The sequence below is a fragment of the Nicotiana attenuata genome, chromosome 3 (assembly GCF_001879085.1).
Source record: "Nicotiana attenuata strain UT chromosome 3, NIATTr2, whole genome shotgun sequence".
In the NCBI taxonomy this organism is placed as follows: Eukaryota; Viridiplantae; Streptophyta; class Magnoliopsida; order Solanales; family Solanaceae; genus Nicotiana; species Nicotiana attenuata.
In genome coordinates, this window is record NC_031991.1 from 18,356,833 (window position 1) to 18,377,876 (window position 21,044).

General features: G+C 39.3%; 1 protein-coding gene across 2 annotated transcripts; it reads left to right on the forward strand.

Annotated features, from left to right (window-relative positions):
- On the forward strand, positions 413–13,461 carry LOC109223364. 2 transcript variants are annotated; one of them, XM_019387644.1, is made up of 3 exons: positions 415–651; positions 12,862–12,936; positions 13,123–13,461. In XM_019387644.1, exons 1-3 carry the CDS (start codon positions 508–510, stop codon positions 13,291–13,293), a joined length of 390 nt encoding a protein of 129 aa, XP_019243189.1. In that variant the 5' UTR covers positions 415–507; the 3' UTR covers positions 13,294–13,461. The 2 variants fall into 2 exon arrangements, with proteins under 2 accessions (XP_019243190.1, XP_019243189.1); XM_019387645.1 differs by lacking the exon at positions 12,862–12,936 and having other exon boundaries at positions 413–651.

Consider the following 21,044-nt stretch of genomic DNA (forward strand, 5'->3'; position numbering starts at 1 on the left):
ATGTGGAATTGAAAAACAGGCTCTTCCTCTACCATAGAGTTCACATTATTGGGCGTGTAGAATATTTTTACTTAATTAGTATTTATTTGAATGTATATTTACATTTTGATACAAAAAGTAGTGCTTAAATGAAGGGTAAGATGGTCGTTTGAAATTTTTATAGCATTTTGGTCTTTAACTTTCACTTTGGAGCTTCCCACTTATATATAATATATAAATAAATATAGTATAGTATGATCATGACTTAGATAGATATAAATAATTTTATTTTATCTTTTACCTTATCTTTTTAAATAATAATAATAATTTCATCTCGCACTTTATTTTTTTTTTATAATATTACAATTTATCTTTATATTATTGGTGCATTACAACCATGCAAACAAGCTGACATTGAATTAATTCGAAAAATACTAACACAAAATTAAGGGACCATTTAGGTTAAAAGAAGTTGGTGAAATCTCGGGTTCCACCGTTCCACACTTGCAAGTTCCAAGCACCCAAGAAATGACTGGGAGAGAGGGGGCAGGTGATTTCGTCTACCGCATCAGTACGTTGGAGGAGTGGGAATTGCTGCAGAAGACCGGCAGCACTTTTGGGGGGGAGCTTGACCGAACCACTGGCTATATACATTTAAGTAAGCTCGACCAGGTAACCTGACGCTTGTCTATCTTTCCCTCTCCTCTTAGATTCTTTTACTTATTCTACGTTCGTTTAGATATTCTTTTTCGATCTGCCTTTGATAAATGCCAAATCGGTAGTTCTAGCCGCCCACCAATTTCCTCTATTTTGTTATTTGTGGCTTGAATTATTTCCTTGTATTTTTAGGAAACCCATAGTCCCTATAGGTTTAGGAAAACCCATTGTCCTAATAGATTTGGGAAAGGAAAACCTATAGTCCTTGTCAAATTGGAAAACCTTTCTTATATATGTTTGACACCTTTTGGGATCTATATATAGGGGTTGTAGTTGGTGATTCTATAGATTGTGTTATGCTTTTTATCTCATTAATAGTGGAAAACTCTCTCTGCTTTTGCCCCGAGGATTAGGCTTAGCCGAACCTCGTTAAATCCTTGTGGTGATTTTTCTTCTCTATTTGCTTTGTGTGTGATTGTGTGCTAGTTAACCCACGATATTCCGCAACAATTGGTATCAGAGCAAGGTTCGGGTTTCTCCATATAATCTAGGGTTAAGATGTTTTCATCATCTTCAACAAAGTACGAAGTAGAGAAATTTGACGGAGGTTCTAGTTTCAGTCTATGGAAGATCAGGATGAAATCGTCCCTAGTGTTACAAGGTTTATGGAAAGCAATTGATGAGGATTTTCCTGAAGATATGAAAGAGACAAAGAAGGAAGACCTGAAGGAGAGGGCTTTGAGTGCGATCTTCATGAGCGTTACAGATAGCGTTCTTCGGGAAATTGCTGAAGAAACTTCTGCAGCAACGGCATGGAAGAAGCTGGAAGATATGTATTCACCTGAAAAAGAGGTTATACAATCTCCGTATGAACGAAGGTACACCTGTTAAAACTCACCTTGATGAGTTTAATTCAATTATAATGGACCTGAAGAATGTGGATATCAAAATTGAGAGTGAGGATCAGGCCTTGATTGTGTTATGTTCTTTACCACAGTCTTATGATACTTTTGCCGATACACTGCTATATGGCAAAGACAACATTTCACTAGAAGATGTTAGTAATGCACTAAAATCTAAAAAGTTGAAAAAGAGCTTTCCGGACAGTAGAATTGAGGGCGAGGGTCTTGTGATTAGAGGAAGAACACAACAAAAGGACTTTAACAGGAAAATGTCAACCGCAAGATCAAAGTCTAGAGCAAGGAAGCAACACTTTTATGAGTGCGGGGAGCAAGGTCACTACAAGAGAGATTGTCCTAAGTTGAAGGAGAAAAGAGGGAAGCAGAAAAAAGATAATTCGGCAAATATTGTTGACACTGGCAATAATTCTGATGATAGCGACTATGTAGGGGAAGTTTGTGCTGTGAGTTCTAGTCATGGGCAAAATTCTTGGTTCTTGATTCTGGTGCTACTTTCCACATATGTCCACACAAGATTGGTTTGCAACTTACAAGAAAATGAGTGGGACTGTCTACATGGGAGATGATAATCCATTACCAGTAGAGGGGGTTGGTAACATCGAATTGAGAATGTTCGACGGAATTATTAGAAACATTCAGTGTTGGCATGTTCCTCGGATAAAGAGAAATTTGATTTCTCTTTCGACTTTGGATGATCAAGGGTATAAATTTCACTCCGAGAATGGAATACTTAAAGTGTGTAAAGGCTCCATGTTACTCATGAAGGGTAAACTACATTCTAAATTGTATAATCTTCAGGCCAATGTAGTTGAAGGGGAAGCTGCTGTAGCTTCTGGGAAAAGTGATCTGAATCAGTCCCAGTTGTGGCACTTGCGACTTGGCCATATGAGTGATAATGGATTGTCTTTGTTGAGTAAGCAGAATTTGCTGAATGGGTACAAAAATCAAGTTTTGAATTTTTGTGAGCATTGTGTGTTTGATAAACAGACAAAGGTAAAGTTCAGCAAGAAGGCCGAGCACAGGACCAGAGACAAGTTAGATTATATACACTTTGACTTGTGGGTCCAAACAAAGTTCCCTCCAAGAGTGATGCCAGGTATTTTATGACTTTGATTGATGATTACTCAAGGATGGTATGGGTGTATTTTCTGAAAACAAAAGATGAGGCGTTTTCGACATTTGTTAATTGGAAGACGATGGTTGAGAGGCAAACGGAAAGAAAAGATAAGCGTCTTCGAACTGACAATGAGTTGGAATTTTGCAATTCTAAGTTCGATAATTTCTGCAGCAGGGAGGGCATAGTGAGACACCGCACTTATGTCGGAACACCACAACAAAATGGTGTTGTAGAACGTATGAATAGAACACTTTGTGACAGGGCACGAAGCATGCTTTCACACTTATGTGTTAGCAAAGATTTTTGGGCTGAAGCAATCAATACAGCTTGTTATTTGGTCAATAGATCTCCATCCACAGCTATTGAGTTCAAGACTCCTTTTGAGGTATGGTTCGGTTCGCCTGCTGATTATTCAAATTTAAGGATATTTGGTTGTCCTGCTTATGCTCATGTAAGGGATGGAAAACTTGAGCCGAGGGCAAAGAAGTGCATATTTCTAGGGTATGCAACTGGAGTTAAAGGTTATAGGTTGTGGTGCACAGATCAAAAGACTCCAGGGCTAATTATCAGTAGGGATGTAACATTCAATGAATCTGCCTCACTGGACAGTCAGAGGGAGAAGGCAATAGCAGAAACGGATCGTGGTGTCAGTGACCGCATAGAGCTAGAAATTGAATCTCTACTAGCTCAGCCCAGTAGTTCTAAAGTAGAGGAAGTGGAGGAGGTGCAAAATATTGATTAAGACGATAATGTTGATGCACCTGCGCAACAACCTTATAACATTGCAACAAGCAGAGAGAAGAGAGTGATCAACCGACCGCAATGGTTTGCAAACCTAGTTGATGGGAATGTTCTTGGATATATGAATCCTATGGGGTTTGCTTTGGCAGTTGCAGAGACGATTGATGCGTTTGAGTGTTATAGCTATCCGGAAGCTATTCCGAGTATAGAACCAAATCGACGGATTAGTGCTATGGCTGAAGAGATTAAGTCTCTTAACAAGTTTAGGCGTTGCCTAGACTTGGTTGATGCGTGCGGCAATCAATAGAGCCCTTGCGAGGGCTGAGGGCAAGGTAGAGAGACGTTGTTCCTGTTGATGAAGAGAATTCAAGCCAAGGGGAAGATTTGTTATTTGTGGCTTGAATTATTTCCTTCTATTTTTAGGGAACCCATAGTCCCTATAGGTTTAGGAAAACCCATTGTCCTAATAGATTTGGGAAAGGAAAATCTATAGTCCTTGTCAAATTGGGAAACCTTTCTTATATATGTTTGGGACCTTTTGGGATCTATATATAGGGGTTGTAGGTGAGGATTCTATAGATTGTGTTGTGCTTTTTATCTCATTAATAGTGGAAAACTCTCTCTGCTTTTGCCCCGAGGATTAGGCTTAGCCGAACCTCGTTAAATCCTTGTGTTGATTTTTCTTCTCTATTTGCTTTGTGTGTGATTGTGTGCTAGTTAACCCACGATATTCCGCATCATATTTTCCCTATTCCACAGGATATGGAACTTGTGGTAGAGACATCTGAATCTCTTACAGGGCGAGTAAACCATTGCCACGATTAACAGAATCATTTAACATAGTGAACCGTCTAACAATATCAACTTCATCTGTTTTGCTGAGAGATAGGTATCTTCCTTAACACAATCCCTTGGTGTACGTAAGCTAACTCGGACACCGCAGTTATATAATAAAAACAGCGCCAAACCATAAGCTAATGCAATTGATGTGTAGCGTGTGGTACCTTTGTTTTTGTAATGTCAAGAACTGGTTATTCAAAACTGTATCCCTATGACCATTAGCTGATATGTCACTCAGCGGATATTCCGTAACCAAATTGGTTTTCGACCAGTGCTAGCTTATGAAGTGAAAAAACAAAAAACTTTCATTTGTTTTAACGTACTTGTGAACTAGCTTGTGTAGAGTTAGATCCATAGGCGACCTCGAGCTCGGCTTGTTTCTCTTAGCCAGCCAACTGAGTTCGAGTTGAGCCAACTGTGTTCAAGTATGTCTTAGCTAGCCAAGATCAACTTGCACATGTAGTTTGTATGATACTTGAATTGAGGTCAAGTTTGGCTTGAATAATAGTCAAGCCCTATCCAAACGTCCAAAATTCTACTTCAGCTTGTTCATACCTCTACTGGTTGTGAGAAGAAGAGCGGAATTGTGTTTCACGATACTTTTGCTTTTACTCAGCAAGCTCCACTGTGGAGTTATAGAAAAAGACCACAAATTACTGATACGGCTAATGAAATAAGGTTTGGAGTTGATTTAGTGCAAAAGCACGTGTAAATGATAGTGCAGTAAGGTCATGATATGCCATAGTAGAAGCGATGGCGTACCAATTTTTTCAGCTAATTATTAGTAGATGATTCAAATGCAGTCTCAATAGTTGTTCAGCGAAGTATATCTCTTGAAGAGTACGCTCCTTCATTATTTAGCCACTAGATTTGAAATTGTGATGATTTCCATGTAGAGGTGATGCTTAATTTCTTAATGTAGAAACTTAGAGGTTGCTGACAGTGGCTAATATATTACATGCATCATTTGAATATAGGATGACATTAAGAAGAAAGTTTTTGTTGAGCTAGTCCGGGTTAAAAGGAATATAGGAGGTAGAGGTACACTACTTCGAATTTGCCATCTATTTTTCTGGTTTCAAATAAGTCCATGTTCTGCTGGCCCATCGTTGCCTCAAGAAGACCATCATGTTGTTGGATGTCCTAGTGTTACAACAAGCGCTTTGGTTGCCAAAGAGAAATCACATGAATTTAAAGAACCAGAATAAAAAAGGGGCAACTCGGTGCACTAAGCTCCCGCTATGCGCGGGGTCCGGGGAAGGGCTGGACCACAAGGGTCTATTGTACTCAACCTTACCTTGCATCATTAGTAAGTAAAGAACCAGAATTCGAACAAATTATTGTGCCGTTGACTATGGTCATGTGACATAACTATACTTACTAATGATTATTGATGCATCAGTGTTATTCATGCAATTATTGTGTCTGTCGACCCTTGTGATGTTGAGATGGATACAATGTTTTAAGGATTGTAGATGCATCAGTGTTATTCGTCCACTTTTTGTGACTACTAAGCAAAGAGGGCAAGGACTACCCAGAGCTTTGCCTTAAAATAATTTTACACTAGGATAAATTGTGAAAGATATATTAGTATAGTAGTCATTGATACTAGTAAATTGAACTCAGAGGCTGCTGCTGTGACTGAAAGTTTAGCTTCGGCCTGATCCTTATTTTGTGGCTTGCCATTATTTTACAATTGAAGGTAACTGTTATTTTCATGTCATTCACAATTGTAAAGCTCAATTCGTGTCTGATGGTTGATCACTCAAGCTTTATCATATACACTTGAGATTTTCATGAATATGGGACAGGGACATGTTGCATGAAGGATTGTCCGATACTTTTGGAGTTTGATAGGAACAGAAGATTCTTGCTCGCATCGCATATGTTTGGTGTTAAAGTTGAAAAAATGTTCATTGGTAATTCCGACAACTTTTGCACCTGTGGTATACATGGAGTTGCTCTAGTTTGTAGGTTTTTTTTTTATTAGGTAAAAGTAATGTTTCATTACTAACTAATGAAACATTTACCTATACTTGACAAAAATAGTTTCATTACTAAATAACATCAAGAATGTGCTTAAATTGTGCAGCAACAGAAATCACCAAAGTCACCACACTAATTCATTTCCTGATGCTATGCTTGGTACATGTCAATGGAGTTATTTTTGGTGAAAGTATGATTGGATCACCATGGATTAGCTTCGCAAGAAATAGACGCTTCGTAAGCAAAAAGTGAAATAAGAAGAGTGATAAAATTTGATTAGTTTTTATTTTGTTGGTTTAAGTAGTTACGTACTCCGTTTTTTATACTTATATTAGTAAATTTGGAAAAGTAACTTAGCTATGTATTCCTTTGTCATCCCGGTGGCAGTAGGTTTAGTCTTATATTCTTTTTTCTTTTTTCGTATGAGTTATATTTCTACCTGTTATTTCTTTCGCTTAAGTTATTTTACTATATCGTTGTTGTTACTGCTTATTGTTACTGCCCCTTTTTATTTTGTCCTTGAGCCGTGGGTCTTTGGAAATAGCCTTTATACCTCCACAAGGTAGGGGTAAGATCTGCGTATGCACTACCTTACCCAGACCCACTTGTGGGATTATACTGGACATGTTGTTGTTGTTTTTGTTGTAACTTAGCTATGTAGGCTCTTTAACCATTGTTGTTACTCATATATATATATATATATATATATATATATATATATATATATATATATATATATATATATATATATATATATATATATATATATATTCCACGTCCTTGCCAAGAGTTTCAGGTTTAATATTGATATATAGCAACAAATACAATAACTATAAGTGTAGTGCTTGGTGTATTGACTTTTTCTTTTTGAGGAGACATGAGTGTGAGTTGTTTCTCGAGGCATGCATTCCTTTATCTAATTATGATACCAATTGTCAATTCTTAGGTCATTGTCACTGAGACTCATGTCAATTCGAAATCTGTGTTTGGTTAAGAAAAAAATGGAACTCTATGTCTTACGTGATTACTTCGATTAAGCCCTTGTCTCTAGACTTAAGTTATTGCTGCGATTACTTTTTCGAAATGCTAAGGATGGTAAGTACTTATGTTTACGAGACTTCTAATTTTGGAGTAATTTCTTAGTCTTGAGGGGTAACACCCCAATTTTTCTAGATTTATTAAATGCATTATAATTGATCCTATTTTTCTTGTGAATATTTTTCACCATTCTTGTGACATTTGTTTGAAAGAAAATTCTTTTTGCTTCAAGAAATTTGTATAATACACTCTTATTTTGGTAACTTCATTTTGGTGAATGATTTGACTATTTTGGGGATGTTTATGCCCAAGTCTTGTAATATACTAAATTTGGTATTGCAATTGAACTTGTGGAAAATGATTGGAGACTTAATATTTGTATTTGAGATTTGAAGTTGAGTTTTATGCTTAGTATGAGTCTCGAAAGGTGTTGTATGAAAAAAAAGTATTCCTCTACTGAGTGTTTGATAAGGCCTAAAGTGTTGAGATAAATTAAGAAGGTGCTACTTTTTTATATAGTTGTATCTTGCACTTTTAAAGAGATTTTATGAGATTCTTCGATGTTGAGATATCGTATGTTGAACCTTGTTCATGAGCCTATTTTTGCTAATAAATTATTATAAAAATTTGCTAAACTAGTTTCATAAATCTTGTTAGAACACTTAACTCTTTCCCTAATCTCATAGAAGTATTAAAAATAGTTCTATTTTTTTTTCTTTTTTTTTTGGTTAGTTTATTTTACCAAAGTAGCCTCTCCTTTGACCAAACTTTTGAGGAAGGACGTCAAGTTTGTGTGGGATGACAAGTGTGACGAGAGCTTCGAGAAGCTCAAATCCTTGTTGACACAAGCTGCTGTACTTAGTCTACCAACGGAAGGAAAAGAATATATGATATGTAGCGATGCATCTCGTCATGGCTTGGGTTGCGTTCTGTTGCTAGAAGGGATAGTGATTGCTTATGCCTCTCGAAAACTGTAACCACATGAATTGAATTACCCCACTTATGACCTTGAACTTACTGCAATTGTATTTGCCTTGAAAAAGTTGTACGGGGAGAAAGGTCATTGACATCTAATATTATTTCTGCAGTCTTGGCAGGGAAGATGATTCGCCAAGGTTGCAATGCCTATCTTGCTCATATAGTCGATACACTATTGGAGAGTCCAAGTCTTAAGGATATACCAACCGTGTGCGACTTTCGTGATGATCTTCCTGGTTTGCCTCCAGAAAGGGAGATTGAGTTTCCTATAAAGCTTGTTTCTAGAACTGTTCCTATTTCTATCACTCCTTATGGAATGGCTCCAGTTGTATTAAAAGAGTTGAAGGCTCAATTGCAATAACTTCTTGAAAAAGGTTTTATTGTCCCAGTGTTTTGCCTTGGGGAGCTCCTGTTTTATTTGTGAAAAAGAAGATGGTACCCTATTTTATAAAAATAGGTTGTGTTCCTAATGACGATGACTTAAGGAAGCATGATACAATTTGGGTCATTGTAGATAGAGTAACTAAGAGTGCTCACTTCTTGGCGATCAGAACGGACTACTCACTTGAACTTTTGGCGGAGTTACACATTAATGAGATTGTGAGACTGCATGGAATTCCTATTTCTATTGTGTCTGACAGAGACCCAAGGTTTACATCTAGATTTTGGTCTAGCTTGCTAGAAGCTTTGTGTACCAGGTTGAATTTTAGTACTGTTTTTCATCCACAAAAAGATGGCCAGTCCGAGAGGGTAATACAAGTCTTGGAAGATATGTTTTGAGCGTGTATTATTAAATTTGAGGCTAGTTGGGACAAAGACTTGGTCTTGATAGAATTTGCTTACAATAATAGCTACCAGAAAAGTATAGACATGCCCCGTTATGGAGCTTTATATAGAAGGAAATCTAGAACTCCTCTTTGTTGGAGTGAAGTGGGAGAAAGAAAGTTATTTGTTCCTGAAATTGTTCAACTGAAGATAAGGTGAAAATCACAAGGATCGTTTGAAAATTGCTTTGGACTGGCAGAAGTCTTATGCTTATGTTAAGAGGTGTAAAATTGAGCATCAAGAAGGCGATTAGGTATTTTTAAAGGTTTCTCCATGGAAGAAGATCATGAGTTTGGAGAAAAGGGAAAACTTAGTCCTCGATTTATTGGACCTGAGTTAGATAAGATCCACAATGTGTTCAATGTTTCTATGCTTAGAAGATATCGCTCTGATCCATCTCATATTCTTCCTATCGGATCCATCGAAGTCAATCCTGATTTAACTTATAAAAGAGAACCTATTAAGATCTTGGTACATGACGTAAAAGAGCTTAGGAACAAGAGAATTCCCTCAGTAAAAGTCCTTGGGAGAAATCATTCTGGCAAGGAAGCTACTTGGGAGCAGGAGGACATACGACTACAATATCCACATTTTGTTCCGATACTAATTTCAGCTACTTGGGGAGAGAGAGTTGTAACACCCCAAATTTTCTAGATTTATTAAATGCATTATAATTGATCCAATTTTTCTTGTGAATATTTTTCACTCTTCTTGAAATTTGAGTCTGACATTTGCTTTAAAGAAAATTCTTTTTGCTTAAATAATATTTTTGTATAGTACTCTATTATTTTGGTAACTTGATTTTGGTGAACGATTTGGCTATTTTGGGGGTGTTTATGCCCAAGTCTTGTAATCTCAGTATTAAATTTGATATTTGAATTGAACTTGGGGAAAATGATTGGAGACCTAATATTTGTATTTGAGATAATACAAAAAGTGTTGAGATAATTTTTTTTTTCGGAAAACTGTAACAAAAAGTGTTGAGATAAATTAATAAGGTGCTTTTTTTATTTTATATGTAGTTGTATCTTGCACTTTTAAAGAGATTTTATGAGATTCTTCTATGTTGAGATGTCGTATATTGAACCTTGTTCATGGGCCTATTTTTGGTAATAAATTATCATAACAATTTGCTAAACTAGTTTCATAAGTCTTGTTGGAACACTTGAACTCTTTTCCTAATCTCATGGAAGTATTGAAAATAGTTTTTTTTTGGGTTAGTTTATTTTACAAAAGTAGTTTTACAAAAAGAATGCTTAACTTTATAAGTATTACATTAGTTTTTATAAGTGGCATCCTCCTAGGGTGTTGCTACATGAGGTTTTCATTCTTATATGACTGTTTCTTTTTCTCCTTAGACTTCTTTATCTTTTCTGCTGTAACTTTTTCTTGCTTGTAAAAACAAGAAAACGTATGATGAAGTGATGTAGCACTACAGTTTCATATGGGCCAAAGGCAACCTTGACATGGTGAGTTAAAATGTCATCATAGTTTCACAGATAAAGGACTCGTGAAAGATTAGAAATAGAAGAAGGAGACATGTTAGCGACTAGAGACTTAAAAGTGAAGCAAAAATAGAGTTTATTTTAGCCCAAAGGAGGTTGGGCCATTGATTTATTGTACCTTGAAGATGAGACACATTATTTGGTCTCTCAAACATCTATATTTTGCTGAATATGGTCTATATAGGAATCACGATTACTAAAGTAAACTTTGAGTTTTTATCTTAGTATAATGACGCTGAATCCAAAAGTTGTTAAAGTGAACCTTCTAATAATTTAGAATTTTATTGATGTAAAGGTGGACTATTGGAAGAGTTTGTAGCAGACTTGATAGAGCCGTTGGCAATTATGAATTGATGATGTGTAGGGGCCATGTACTGAGTATGATTTACATAGTGTTTCTGATCACTCACCAATATTTCTGGCACTAAGGCCAACAAGCTGTAACTTTAAAGTGCCTTTTCGATTTTTCAATGTTTGGGAGGACCATAGTCAATTCTTAACTGTGGTGGAGGAAGTCTGGGGGAAGCAACTGGCAACATACCCTATGAAAAACATATGGATGAAGCTCAAGGGGTTGAAGACCATTGCTAAGAAGACTTAACACTGAGGAATTTAAAGCTATTTCTCAGAAGATTGAGCAGGCTAGATTGGACTTGGCTACAATACAAGAAAAGCTACCAACTGAATTCTCTGATGCACTTTTTGTAATGGAGAGGATGACATTATAGAATCTAGAAAAGTGGAATATGATTGAGGAAAGCATCATGAAGCAGAAATCTAGAGCTAAATGGATTAGCTGCGAGACTCTTATACCAGTTAATTTTTTGTATTGTGACGAAAGGAAGGAATCATAGATTACAGATTTTGGAAATCACTTTTGATGCTGGAACTAATTTAACTGATCCTAAAGCCATCAAAGCAGAAATTATTCAATTCTATAAAAGTCTAATGGGGTCTTCTACTCAAACTCTCTCTGCTGTCAACAAGATTACCATGAGGAAGGGGCCAATACCTACACATTCACAACAGATAGCATTATGTAAAATAGTGAATGATAACTGGATGAAGAGACAACCAGTTGCAACAGATAACTGGGAGCAGCATACAGCTTGGATCATCAGGAACTCTAAAGGCAAATCTAAACAAGCAAATATTGTCAAGATGGTTTATACTGAAGTTTTTCGTGCCATATTTATTGAGAGAAATCAGATACTATTTGAGAAGATTAGCAAGGGACAAGACAGTATTTCGAGGGAAGTTGCATATGTATGCAATGTGAGAGGAGCTACTAGAAATACAAAGTTTCTTTTCTAGTCTACTGGCAGGTAGTGCTGCCGTGTGACCAGGAGGTCATGGGTTCGAGCCGTGGAAACAACCTCTTGCATTTCTGCAGGGTAAGGTTGCGTACAATAGACCCTTGTGGTCCGGTCCTTTCCCCAACCCCGCGCTTAATGGGAGTTTAGTGCACCAGACTGCCCTTTTTGGCTGGTAGTGTTGTAGGATTTTTTGTTCTGCGTTGATTTTTTAGATAGGTAGCTGTATTAGTTGAGCTACTAATATTTAGAGTTTACTTGGTGATTAATGAAAATGTTACTTACCAAAAAAATCAAATTTCCAAATGAGAATTATCTTATCAAGGGAAATTGTGTTGGATTCCCCTATATTTCATGTTTAATTATGAACTAAATTTCTAGTTTCAACCAAGTTCATGCAAAAAGAACTTTTAATTAGTCTCAGAGCTACTTGTTTATTGATTAACAACCACATAGCATGAGACTATACCGCACACATAATATAAATTTCAAGTTGTTATTGCTGCGGTTGTTCAGTTATCTATCCCTTACTATGGAAAGCACCTCTTATAGAGCAATTTCTGTTTTGAACTCCTAATTAATGAAAATTCCAAGTGTTTTTCTCTTGTAAAACTTGTAAAATCAAATTATGACATGCAGGTTAGGAAGTAGGGACCATTTGTGCTCACAACTATCACCCAAAAATCAGAACTCCTGACAGGAAAAAGAAGAAAAGAAGCCTATCTTCAGGAACTTATACTACATGTTTAAAGTAAAATACTTCCAGAACAAGTTGGAGATCGTTATTGCATATAAGAGATCAATAGTAAGTTCAATTAGGGTTTTGTATAGCTTAGTTTGTTGCAGAGAAAAATAACCCAATGTAATATTAGACTTGTTACATCGCTAACTTTTTATCTTTAGATTGCATTTAGTTGAGCCGGTTTTGTCCTTACTCTAACTTGAAATTTTTGAACTTGCAGGTTCAGCCAACTTTGCTGAACTTTTTCCTGAATGTTAAGGATGATTTGTACTTGCTGCAAATCGATGCTAAAAAGGCTAGTAGTACTGCCATCTTGACTTCACCGTTTATGAGTACCAGTTTTCCTTTTCTTTTCTGCATGTTGATTATCATATTTGATAATACAATCAACATTTGTTTGGCTTTTCTAATCTAAATATGATATGTTTGATCAACAGATGAGAGAAGTTTTCTTGTTATGATACGGTTTATTTTGTTGCAGCTTGGGAATGGGTTGGTTTACGAAGCTATCGATGACTCAAATGTCTTTCCTCATTTCTATGGCCCATCTCGGAGTTTCAGTCCTCTACCACTAGATGCAGTCATTAAAGGGGAGAAGCTAGTTGTCTCAGATGGCAAATTTGTATGCAGCATGCTCAGTTCAGTGGCTTAATTCCTTGCATTTCAGCTTTTGACTGATGTGTTGGTGTTGCATTACATTCAGAAGAGTTTTCCATTGTGTTCGTGTGCCTACAATAATGTACTATGTGAATCCAAACAGTTAGAATGAGATTAACGATCTCAAAGTATTGGCTTTATTTATGTTTCGTTTTTCCTTTTACTTTTGTTTCGCTTTCTTAGGTTAGAGTAGTTGAGAAAGTGTGCAATATTGATTGCTGGAGAGCAGCTTTTAGTCAATCATTGGCTACAAAAACAGGGTTAACTGCGAATAGTTGGAATACTGTATAGTGTATACCATTGAAAAAGGCGTGCTTTTGATGTGGCATGCTTGTGCACCGCATTAAATTTATCTCGTAAAGAGGTAGAGAGACAATTTAGCAAATTAAGGAGATAATAAAACATAGGCAGGGTAAAATTTGATGGCAACCAAATAGGGGCTGGTTTCCATTTCAAAGAAAGGAAAAAAAAAAGAAAAAAGAAGGAAAATCCAATGGAGGCTGTGCCAAAGGCGTGCGTCTCTGTGCCACGACAATACAACAATGACGCCTCAATCGAAGCTAGTCGGGGTGAGGTCGGCTTATCATAAATGCTCTGGCGTCATAATATTTTAATATTCTGTAGGTAAGAATTATTTTAACAGTAGTGGTTCTCTACATACACTTAGAAATATGTTAAGGGTCGTTTGGTTTAGAAACAAGTTATGCAGCGATTTGTTATGCAAAGTTTTATTATGCAGGAATTATTTGTATCAAGTGTTTGGTTTATTGTATTGAAAATTGAATACACGGTGCATAACTTGTGTTTGGTTAAAAAATATATAAAATTTTATTTATAATTATGAATTATACCCTTGGACTTTTGTATGACTTCTTCATCTCACTTAAACTAACTAAACTACCTTACTTCCATCATTGGTTTAACAGTATTTTATTTTAATTTTCTTTCTGAATTCAGCGTCACAAACACCATTAAGAACTTACTTTATAACAGCGTAACCCAAGTTTTTTGTCGTTCCTGACTCCAAGATTTTGATGCCAAAGCTAATACGCCAGTTCTCAAGGATAGTATGTTTAATTTTTTATTTTCTCTTTTTTTGGAAAAGGAAAAAGAGATCACGATGTGAAGGAAACATTTAGTCATATTTTTTCTTTGAATGACTATTTTTTCTTAGTTTATCATAATATCATACTTGGTGTGCTCTTTAATGATCCAATTTTTAGTTTTCTACACCAATTCTTCACCTATAACTCTACCACACCTGTTTGACTCAAAAGTTGTTTAACACTTTTTAAGCAAATCAATCAATATAGATGAAGGGGTAAATCATAATCGAAGATAATAAACCCTAGGATGATCTTGGCAATTGGTTCAGACAACAATAATACAAATCGGAGAGAGAGAGAAGGTGATAATCTTCGAGAGATAAGAGAGAGATAATGTTAGAGAGATGAGAGAGCCAGAGAGCTTGTATTTCCAATAATGAATCCCCCCTTTACAAGGCTCGGACCCCCCTTTATATAATAGAGGATCCTTACTTAAATATTAAAAGACAGAAATAAAGTACATGCTATAGAGGGGCCGACGTGATCATGAAGTCGTCCCTCTTATTATTCCTAAGTCGTCCTTCTAGCCGGCCTCACATATATTCGGTCGGTCGTGCTGGCTTAGGGACGTGGTCGGTCAAATTCGACCCCATACAATTAGTCCCTCCGCTCGTCGGGGTCGTAGCGAGATGCGTCCTCGATGGGCGGAATCGGTACCTCCGTTCTGGGAGAGTTTGACTTTGTCAAAGAATTGTGACGTGACAGGCAGGAGACAGTAATCATGACTGTCAGAGCGTCGAAGCGAAACGCCTTTTCCCGTGTGACGTCAGCGTTGGTATGCGTCATCATTGCGCGTATTCTCGAGGCAGGAAATCAGAAGCTTTTGGCGCTTGGTTTCCCGCGCCGATTCGACGTTTGCCTCTTCGATTCTGGCGCCACCCAACCCTATAAATAGGAGAAGGGTTTAACCTGATTCAAACTTTGGTCATTTGTAAGAGCATTCCAACCCTTCAATGTATATTTTCACATTCTGGTGCATTTTCCTTCGATCGAAAATCTCCTTTTTCTTTGTTGGGTTGTGCACAACTTTTTCTTCACCGAGATCATGCCTAAACCTCGCCGAAGCGACGAGAGGGTCCTAACGGCTGCCCCATTGAACGTGCCGCCACCTTCCGATGGTGGAGAGGTGGAGGAGGAAGAGGACATCAGTCCTCTTACTATGGAAGCATTATTGCCAAAGCATACCTTATTTCGAAGTGATTTCAGTAAGGACTCTCTCATTCCGGCTCCAGAGTTTTTCGAGTCGTTACAGAATCACTCGGATGACCTCCGCGTGAAATACGGCATACCTGCCCACGTAGAGATGGTTCCGGCGGGGAGGGATCACGTGGATGTTCATAGGCCAGGGTATTGCACCTTTTATGAATACCCCTTTTCGATTGGTTACAGCCTCCCTCTTTTCCCTTTGGCGGAGGAGTTCTGCCGGTTCTATAACATGTGTCCGGCTCAACTTACGCCGTATACTTTGAAGGTGCTTCGACTGTTGACCAAGTAGGCGAAGTTGGCCGGATGTGAAGTCACGATCCATCACCTCCTACAACTGTTCAGTGCCTGCTATCTAAGAGGGACCACGATGCATTTGAGAGGCTGTGGTACGAAAGGATTGGTGGTCAAAACCGACGACCGAGCGAGTCGTAGGTTCTGGCGCAAATATTTTTTCATTAGGACCGAGCACGTGGTCTCTAATCCTGCTGGATTCCCAGAGAGGTGGAACTCGAAACGTAAGTATTTGCAGTTTGTCAAATTCTGTTTTACCCATGACTGTCGCAATTCTAACCTTTGTATTGCAGCTATGGTTCATCCGCCCCGGCCTGTTGCCAACCTTAGGAGATGGGTTGCTAGCTTGCTTCCCTACGCGGAAGAGACCCGCACTTGGCCTGCCTTCATACAGCGTTATGGCCCCAAAGTCTCTTCAGGTAGATTTCCGATTTTTTCTTTGTAGATTCTGCAACCCTGCTCACTTATTTTTATGGCGACAGGTCGAGGCGCTTCTAGGAAGAGGGCGCCAGTCCCCGCTTTCAAGCGATCCGACGTTGCCTCGGACGCTCATGATATACTGATCGATTCTGTCCGAGAGGATCTCCCTCCAGCTCCTTTACAGGGGGCTACATCTATGACCATGGTTATGTGGGAGTCGGCATCGCTGGCGCCGGCTCTGCAACCCGTGGATGAACCCTCCGATGGCGAGGAATCATTAGAAAGAAAACGGAGGAGGCTCGAGAAGGGCAAGGGGGTGGCCACCGAAGCCGAAGGAAGTGAGGTGCCTCGGCCGACGCACAGACCATTCATGGCCGATGCCATTCTATCTGGGAGGTCGGCTCAATAGAGGAGTGTCGTTCCCGGTGCTAGTTCCGCGTGTGCCGTTGAGGGAGGGTCATCGACCAACATCGAAGGACCCGGTGAGGAAGCAGAGAAATCGGACTCTGACATCGCTCAGGAGGATGTTGACGAGTTTATGGGTGGCCTTACCCACGTGGAGATGACGGCGGATGGGTCCGACCGTCGTATTACGATTCCGGCTGCTTACAACTTGTTGTTGAACAGCGAGCAGGCTGCTTCGGCCCTTACCCTGCTGTGTTCCACCTCCGAGAGCAAGACGCTCAGTACTGTGGAGGATGCGGAGCTATCACAAAAGGTTTCCCGCATGGCTTTGCAGGTAATCCTTATTTCCTTTCTCCCTTCTGCGTGTTGTAAGATTGACTTGAGGCGTGCTTATTTCTGCTTTTCTTTTTAGACCCTTGTTTTGGAGGTGGAGAGGGGATGCCGTGAGCAAAAACGGATGGCCCTCTACAAAAAGATGCTAAAAAAGTATCGAAAGTATCGCTCTAAGCACCGAGCGGTGGTTGAACGGGGGCAGTCCCAGTTGGAACGCAGGGGAGCTGAGCTGGAGGAGGCGGATAGCGAGCTAATGAAGGCCGTGGCCGTAACAGCGAGTTGGAGGAGCTTTTCAGGATGAAAGATGACGAGCTTGAGCTGAGCCATAGGGTGGCGGCGGAGAACGTCGACCTGCAGCGGAGGGTGGCGGATCTGACCGCCGAGCTCGATGCCAGGATGGCGGAGAACAATGGACTTTCTCATCCTTCCTCATCTCGTCCCTCGCCTGGTCGGAGTACGCGTCGTAGTGCGCATGAAATGTGGATTTTTGCGGAGGCTAAGCTCGACGCGTATATAGAGCTTCATGCCGCGGGCCGGGCGACGGAGGAGGAAGTTCAGGCACGGCGAGACGAGGCTCACGCTGCTCGTGAGGCTTGTGGTTATTACCCCGACTCTCCCGATGGGGAGGGGCCTGCTTCTGAAGACGTCAACCAGCTCGACTCCAGTTCCTGGTACAATGACGTTTACCTCCCAGGGGGTGACGGGCAGTTATGAACTTGTACAATGTATATTTTTGGCTTGTATAATGTATTGGAGCTCGTCCGCGGGGGCGAATGTAAATATATTTTTGTAGTAATATAAATTTTATTTTTGTTGCTTCGTCCATTTGGTGCCTTCCCTTTCTTGGGTTTTCTTTTGTAATGCTTAAGCCTCCGTAGAGGTTGTTCTTGTCGTTCTTCAAAGGGTCGTGTCGTGGTTCGAGCGAGGTCGAATCGATGTCGATGGCCTTGGCCATTAAGATGTTGCTTCGACTGTCGTCGAAGTAGTATCCGTCGTGGTTCGAGCGAGGCCGAACCGATGTTGATGGCCTTGGCCACTAGGATGTTACTTCGACTGTCGTCGAAGTAGTATCCGTCATGGTTCGAGCGAGGCCGAACCGATGTCGATGGCCTTGGTCATTAGGATATTGCTTCGACTGTCGTCGAAGTAGAATCCGTCGTGGTTCGAGCGAGGCCGAACCGATGTCGATGGCCTTGGCCATTAGGATGTTGCTTCGACTGTCGTCAAAGTAGTATCCGTCGTGGTTCGAGCGAGGCCGAACCGATGTCGATGGCCTTGGCCATTAGGATGTTGCTTCGACTGTCGTCGAAGTAGTATCCATTGTGGAATGGGGATTAACTCTTGTTCGTGTAATGGATATTAAACCTTGTTCGTGTAATGGAGATTAACTCTTATTTCATTCAGTGGAGATTTCTGTTCATTCAATGGAGATTTTTGTTCATTCAATGGAGAATTCTGTACATACAATGGAGACTTCTGTACATTCGATGGAGACCTGTTCATACAATGGAGAATAACTAGTGTAGTCCCTTCACTATATTGGCCTGCGGACCGTGTCGATTGGCCGATATGGTGAACCTACGCTCCTGTTCCACCGGGTATCCCCTTTGCCGCCTCGTTAAAAACCTCCCCGAGAAAACCCAATTGGGACAAAACTCGGGTCAGGGAAAAAGAGTACGACTTAGGAGATGCCCTTCAGAAGTGGAAGTATTTGAGGTGGGCGACGTTCCAATTGTTTTGGAGCGGTTTTCCCTCCATTGTTTCTAGTTGGAACGCTCCTTTGTTCGCCGCTGCTATGATTTTGTATGGTCCGTCCCAGTTGGTCCCCAATTTTCCTTCATTCGGGTCTTTCGATGCCAGTGTTTTGGCTTTGAGGACGTAGTCGCCAACTTTGAGCGATCTTACTTTGGCTTTCTTGTTGTAATATCTTTCTGCCTGCTGTTTTTGGGCTGTCATTCTTATATGGGCCATGTCTCTTCGTTCTTCGGCTTCGTCTAGATCTTGTAACCTGCTTTCGTCGTTGTCTGCTCCGCTGGTATGGGAATATCTCAGGCTTGGTTCTCCGATCTCGACGGGTATGTTTGCATCGGTCTCGTAGACCAGTGAGTACGGTGTTTCTCCCGTGCTGGATTTGGGCGTAGTCCGGTATGCCCATAATACTTCAGGTAGTAATTCGGGCCATAGCCCTTTAGCTTCTTCGAGCTTCTTTTTCAATATGTTCAATATTGTTTTGTTGGAAGACTCGGCTTGGCCGTTGGTGGCGGGATGATACGGAGTGGAGAGTATCCGCTTGATGTGCCATTTCTCGAAGAATTCGGTTGTTTTTCTACCGATGAACTGGGGCCCATTGTCACAGCTGATTTCTTTGGGGATGCCGAAACGACATATGATATTTTTCCATATAAAGGCTGTTGATACCCAATTTTTTCCCTATGTACTTTTATATGCAAAATACTTTCAAAATAGCATGTACATGCATATATAAGCATGCCCAAGAGTGTTGGTATTTTTCCCTAATTTTTAAAGATTTTAAAATCAATTTATTGTCTATTTTTAGTAGTACAAAATCCAATAATTATTCCCAAGATTATCATTTTGGTGAATAATTTATTTCTATTCTCATATTTACACCAAAATATAATTAAGGTGATTTTTGTATATCTTCACAAATTTATTTGGCATTTTTAAAGCTAAAATTGCATGTAATTGTAATTATAGCCTATTTTAAGATTAATGGCATTTTATAATTATAAAATTATTTTCAGTATTTTTAGATTAATATTTATATAGTATTTGTTGGCTCAGTGTTTTTAATTTACTTTCAAAATCATTATTACTATTTTTATAAAATAAAAAGGGGAAAATTGGCTGTTTAACATTTAGCCCATTTCTATTTCAATTACAGCCTCATTTCCTTTCAATTAACCTTAAATTGACCCCAATTCCGCCCAAAATTAAACCTAAATTACCCGACCCCCGGCCCAATTTTAAACGACCCAACCCGTTCCCCACCTACCCACTTAAATCTGGACCGTTGATCACTCAAGATCAATGGCCATAACTCGCCCTTTTCTAATTAAACCTAAACGACTACCCTAATCCCCCTCATTCCCACCTGACCCGCCTCCTTTGAAACCTCTCGTCTCTCAAACTCTCTCGAACCTCTCTGAAACCCTAATCGTTTCCCACCTTATCTCACCATGTTTCCACCGGAATCCATGGCGTCTCCGGCCATGGACGGTTTGTACTCATCCTTTCTCACCATCAGACCTAATCTATACAAGGTTTGAAGCCCAACTTCGATGGCCCTCTTCAGATATTTCTCAGATCTGTAGATCTATGGCTTCTCCGGCCATTATTCCGGCATGTTCAAGCAATATGAGTCTTTTCGACTCAGGATCTGACTCTCCTCAAGACCTTTCTCATTTCTAGGGTTTTCTTTGCAACTCTAAGCCGTCTGAGGTTCTGTACTTGCTTATTTTCTTAGATCTGTGATATGTATGGGCTTTACTTGACATTTTAAAGGTTTTCCCCAAATTTCCTTTACAAAATGGTTAATTTCGATTTTAGGGTTTCTGAAAAAGTTTCTTCAAATATCTTTCTGATTCTTTCTGTTCTTTCTTTATGTTTGATCATCTATGTTAGGCTCGTATGTTTTCTTTTCTACTACGCATGAGGTTGCTCTTTGTTTCTCTTTATATTATGCAAGATTCTTCTATTTTTGTTGTTATTCATGTACTCGCATGTTAATCCGTGTTGTTCGCTATATGTGTTTATGGTTGAGTTCTTTGATTTTGTTCACTTTACTAAACTTTGTTTGTGTTCCTGCTATGCATATTTCATCTACTTTTGTTTAAAACTCGTATCATCTCTTTCTTCTGAACTTGTTTAAATTCCGAGTTTTCTCAAACGTGTTCTCATGACCTTGAATCAGTGTTCTTTCTATCGTGTGTGTTTGTCTCTCATCAGTCTTTGGAAAAGACTT

What these genes read in the sequence shown, in the direction of transcription:
- LOC109223364 (XM_019387644.1), top strand. Translation starts at nt 508, where the DNA reads ATGACTGGGAGAGAGGGGGCAGGTGATTTCGTCTACCGCATCAGTACG. An exon ending in ATTTAAGTAAGCTCGACCAG is followed by an intron (nt 652 to 12,861) that starts GTAACCTGACGC and finishes TTGAACTTGCAG; the next exon opens with GTTCAGCCAACTTTGCTGAA. An exon ending in TGCAAATCGATGCTAAAAAG is followed by an intron (nt 12,937 to 13,122) that starts GCTAGTAGTACT and finishes ATTTTGTTGCAG; the next exon opens with CTTGGGAATGGGTTGGTTTA.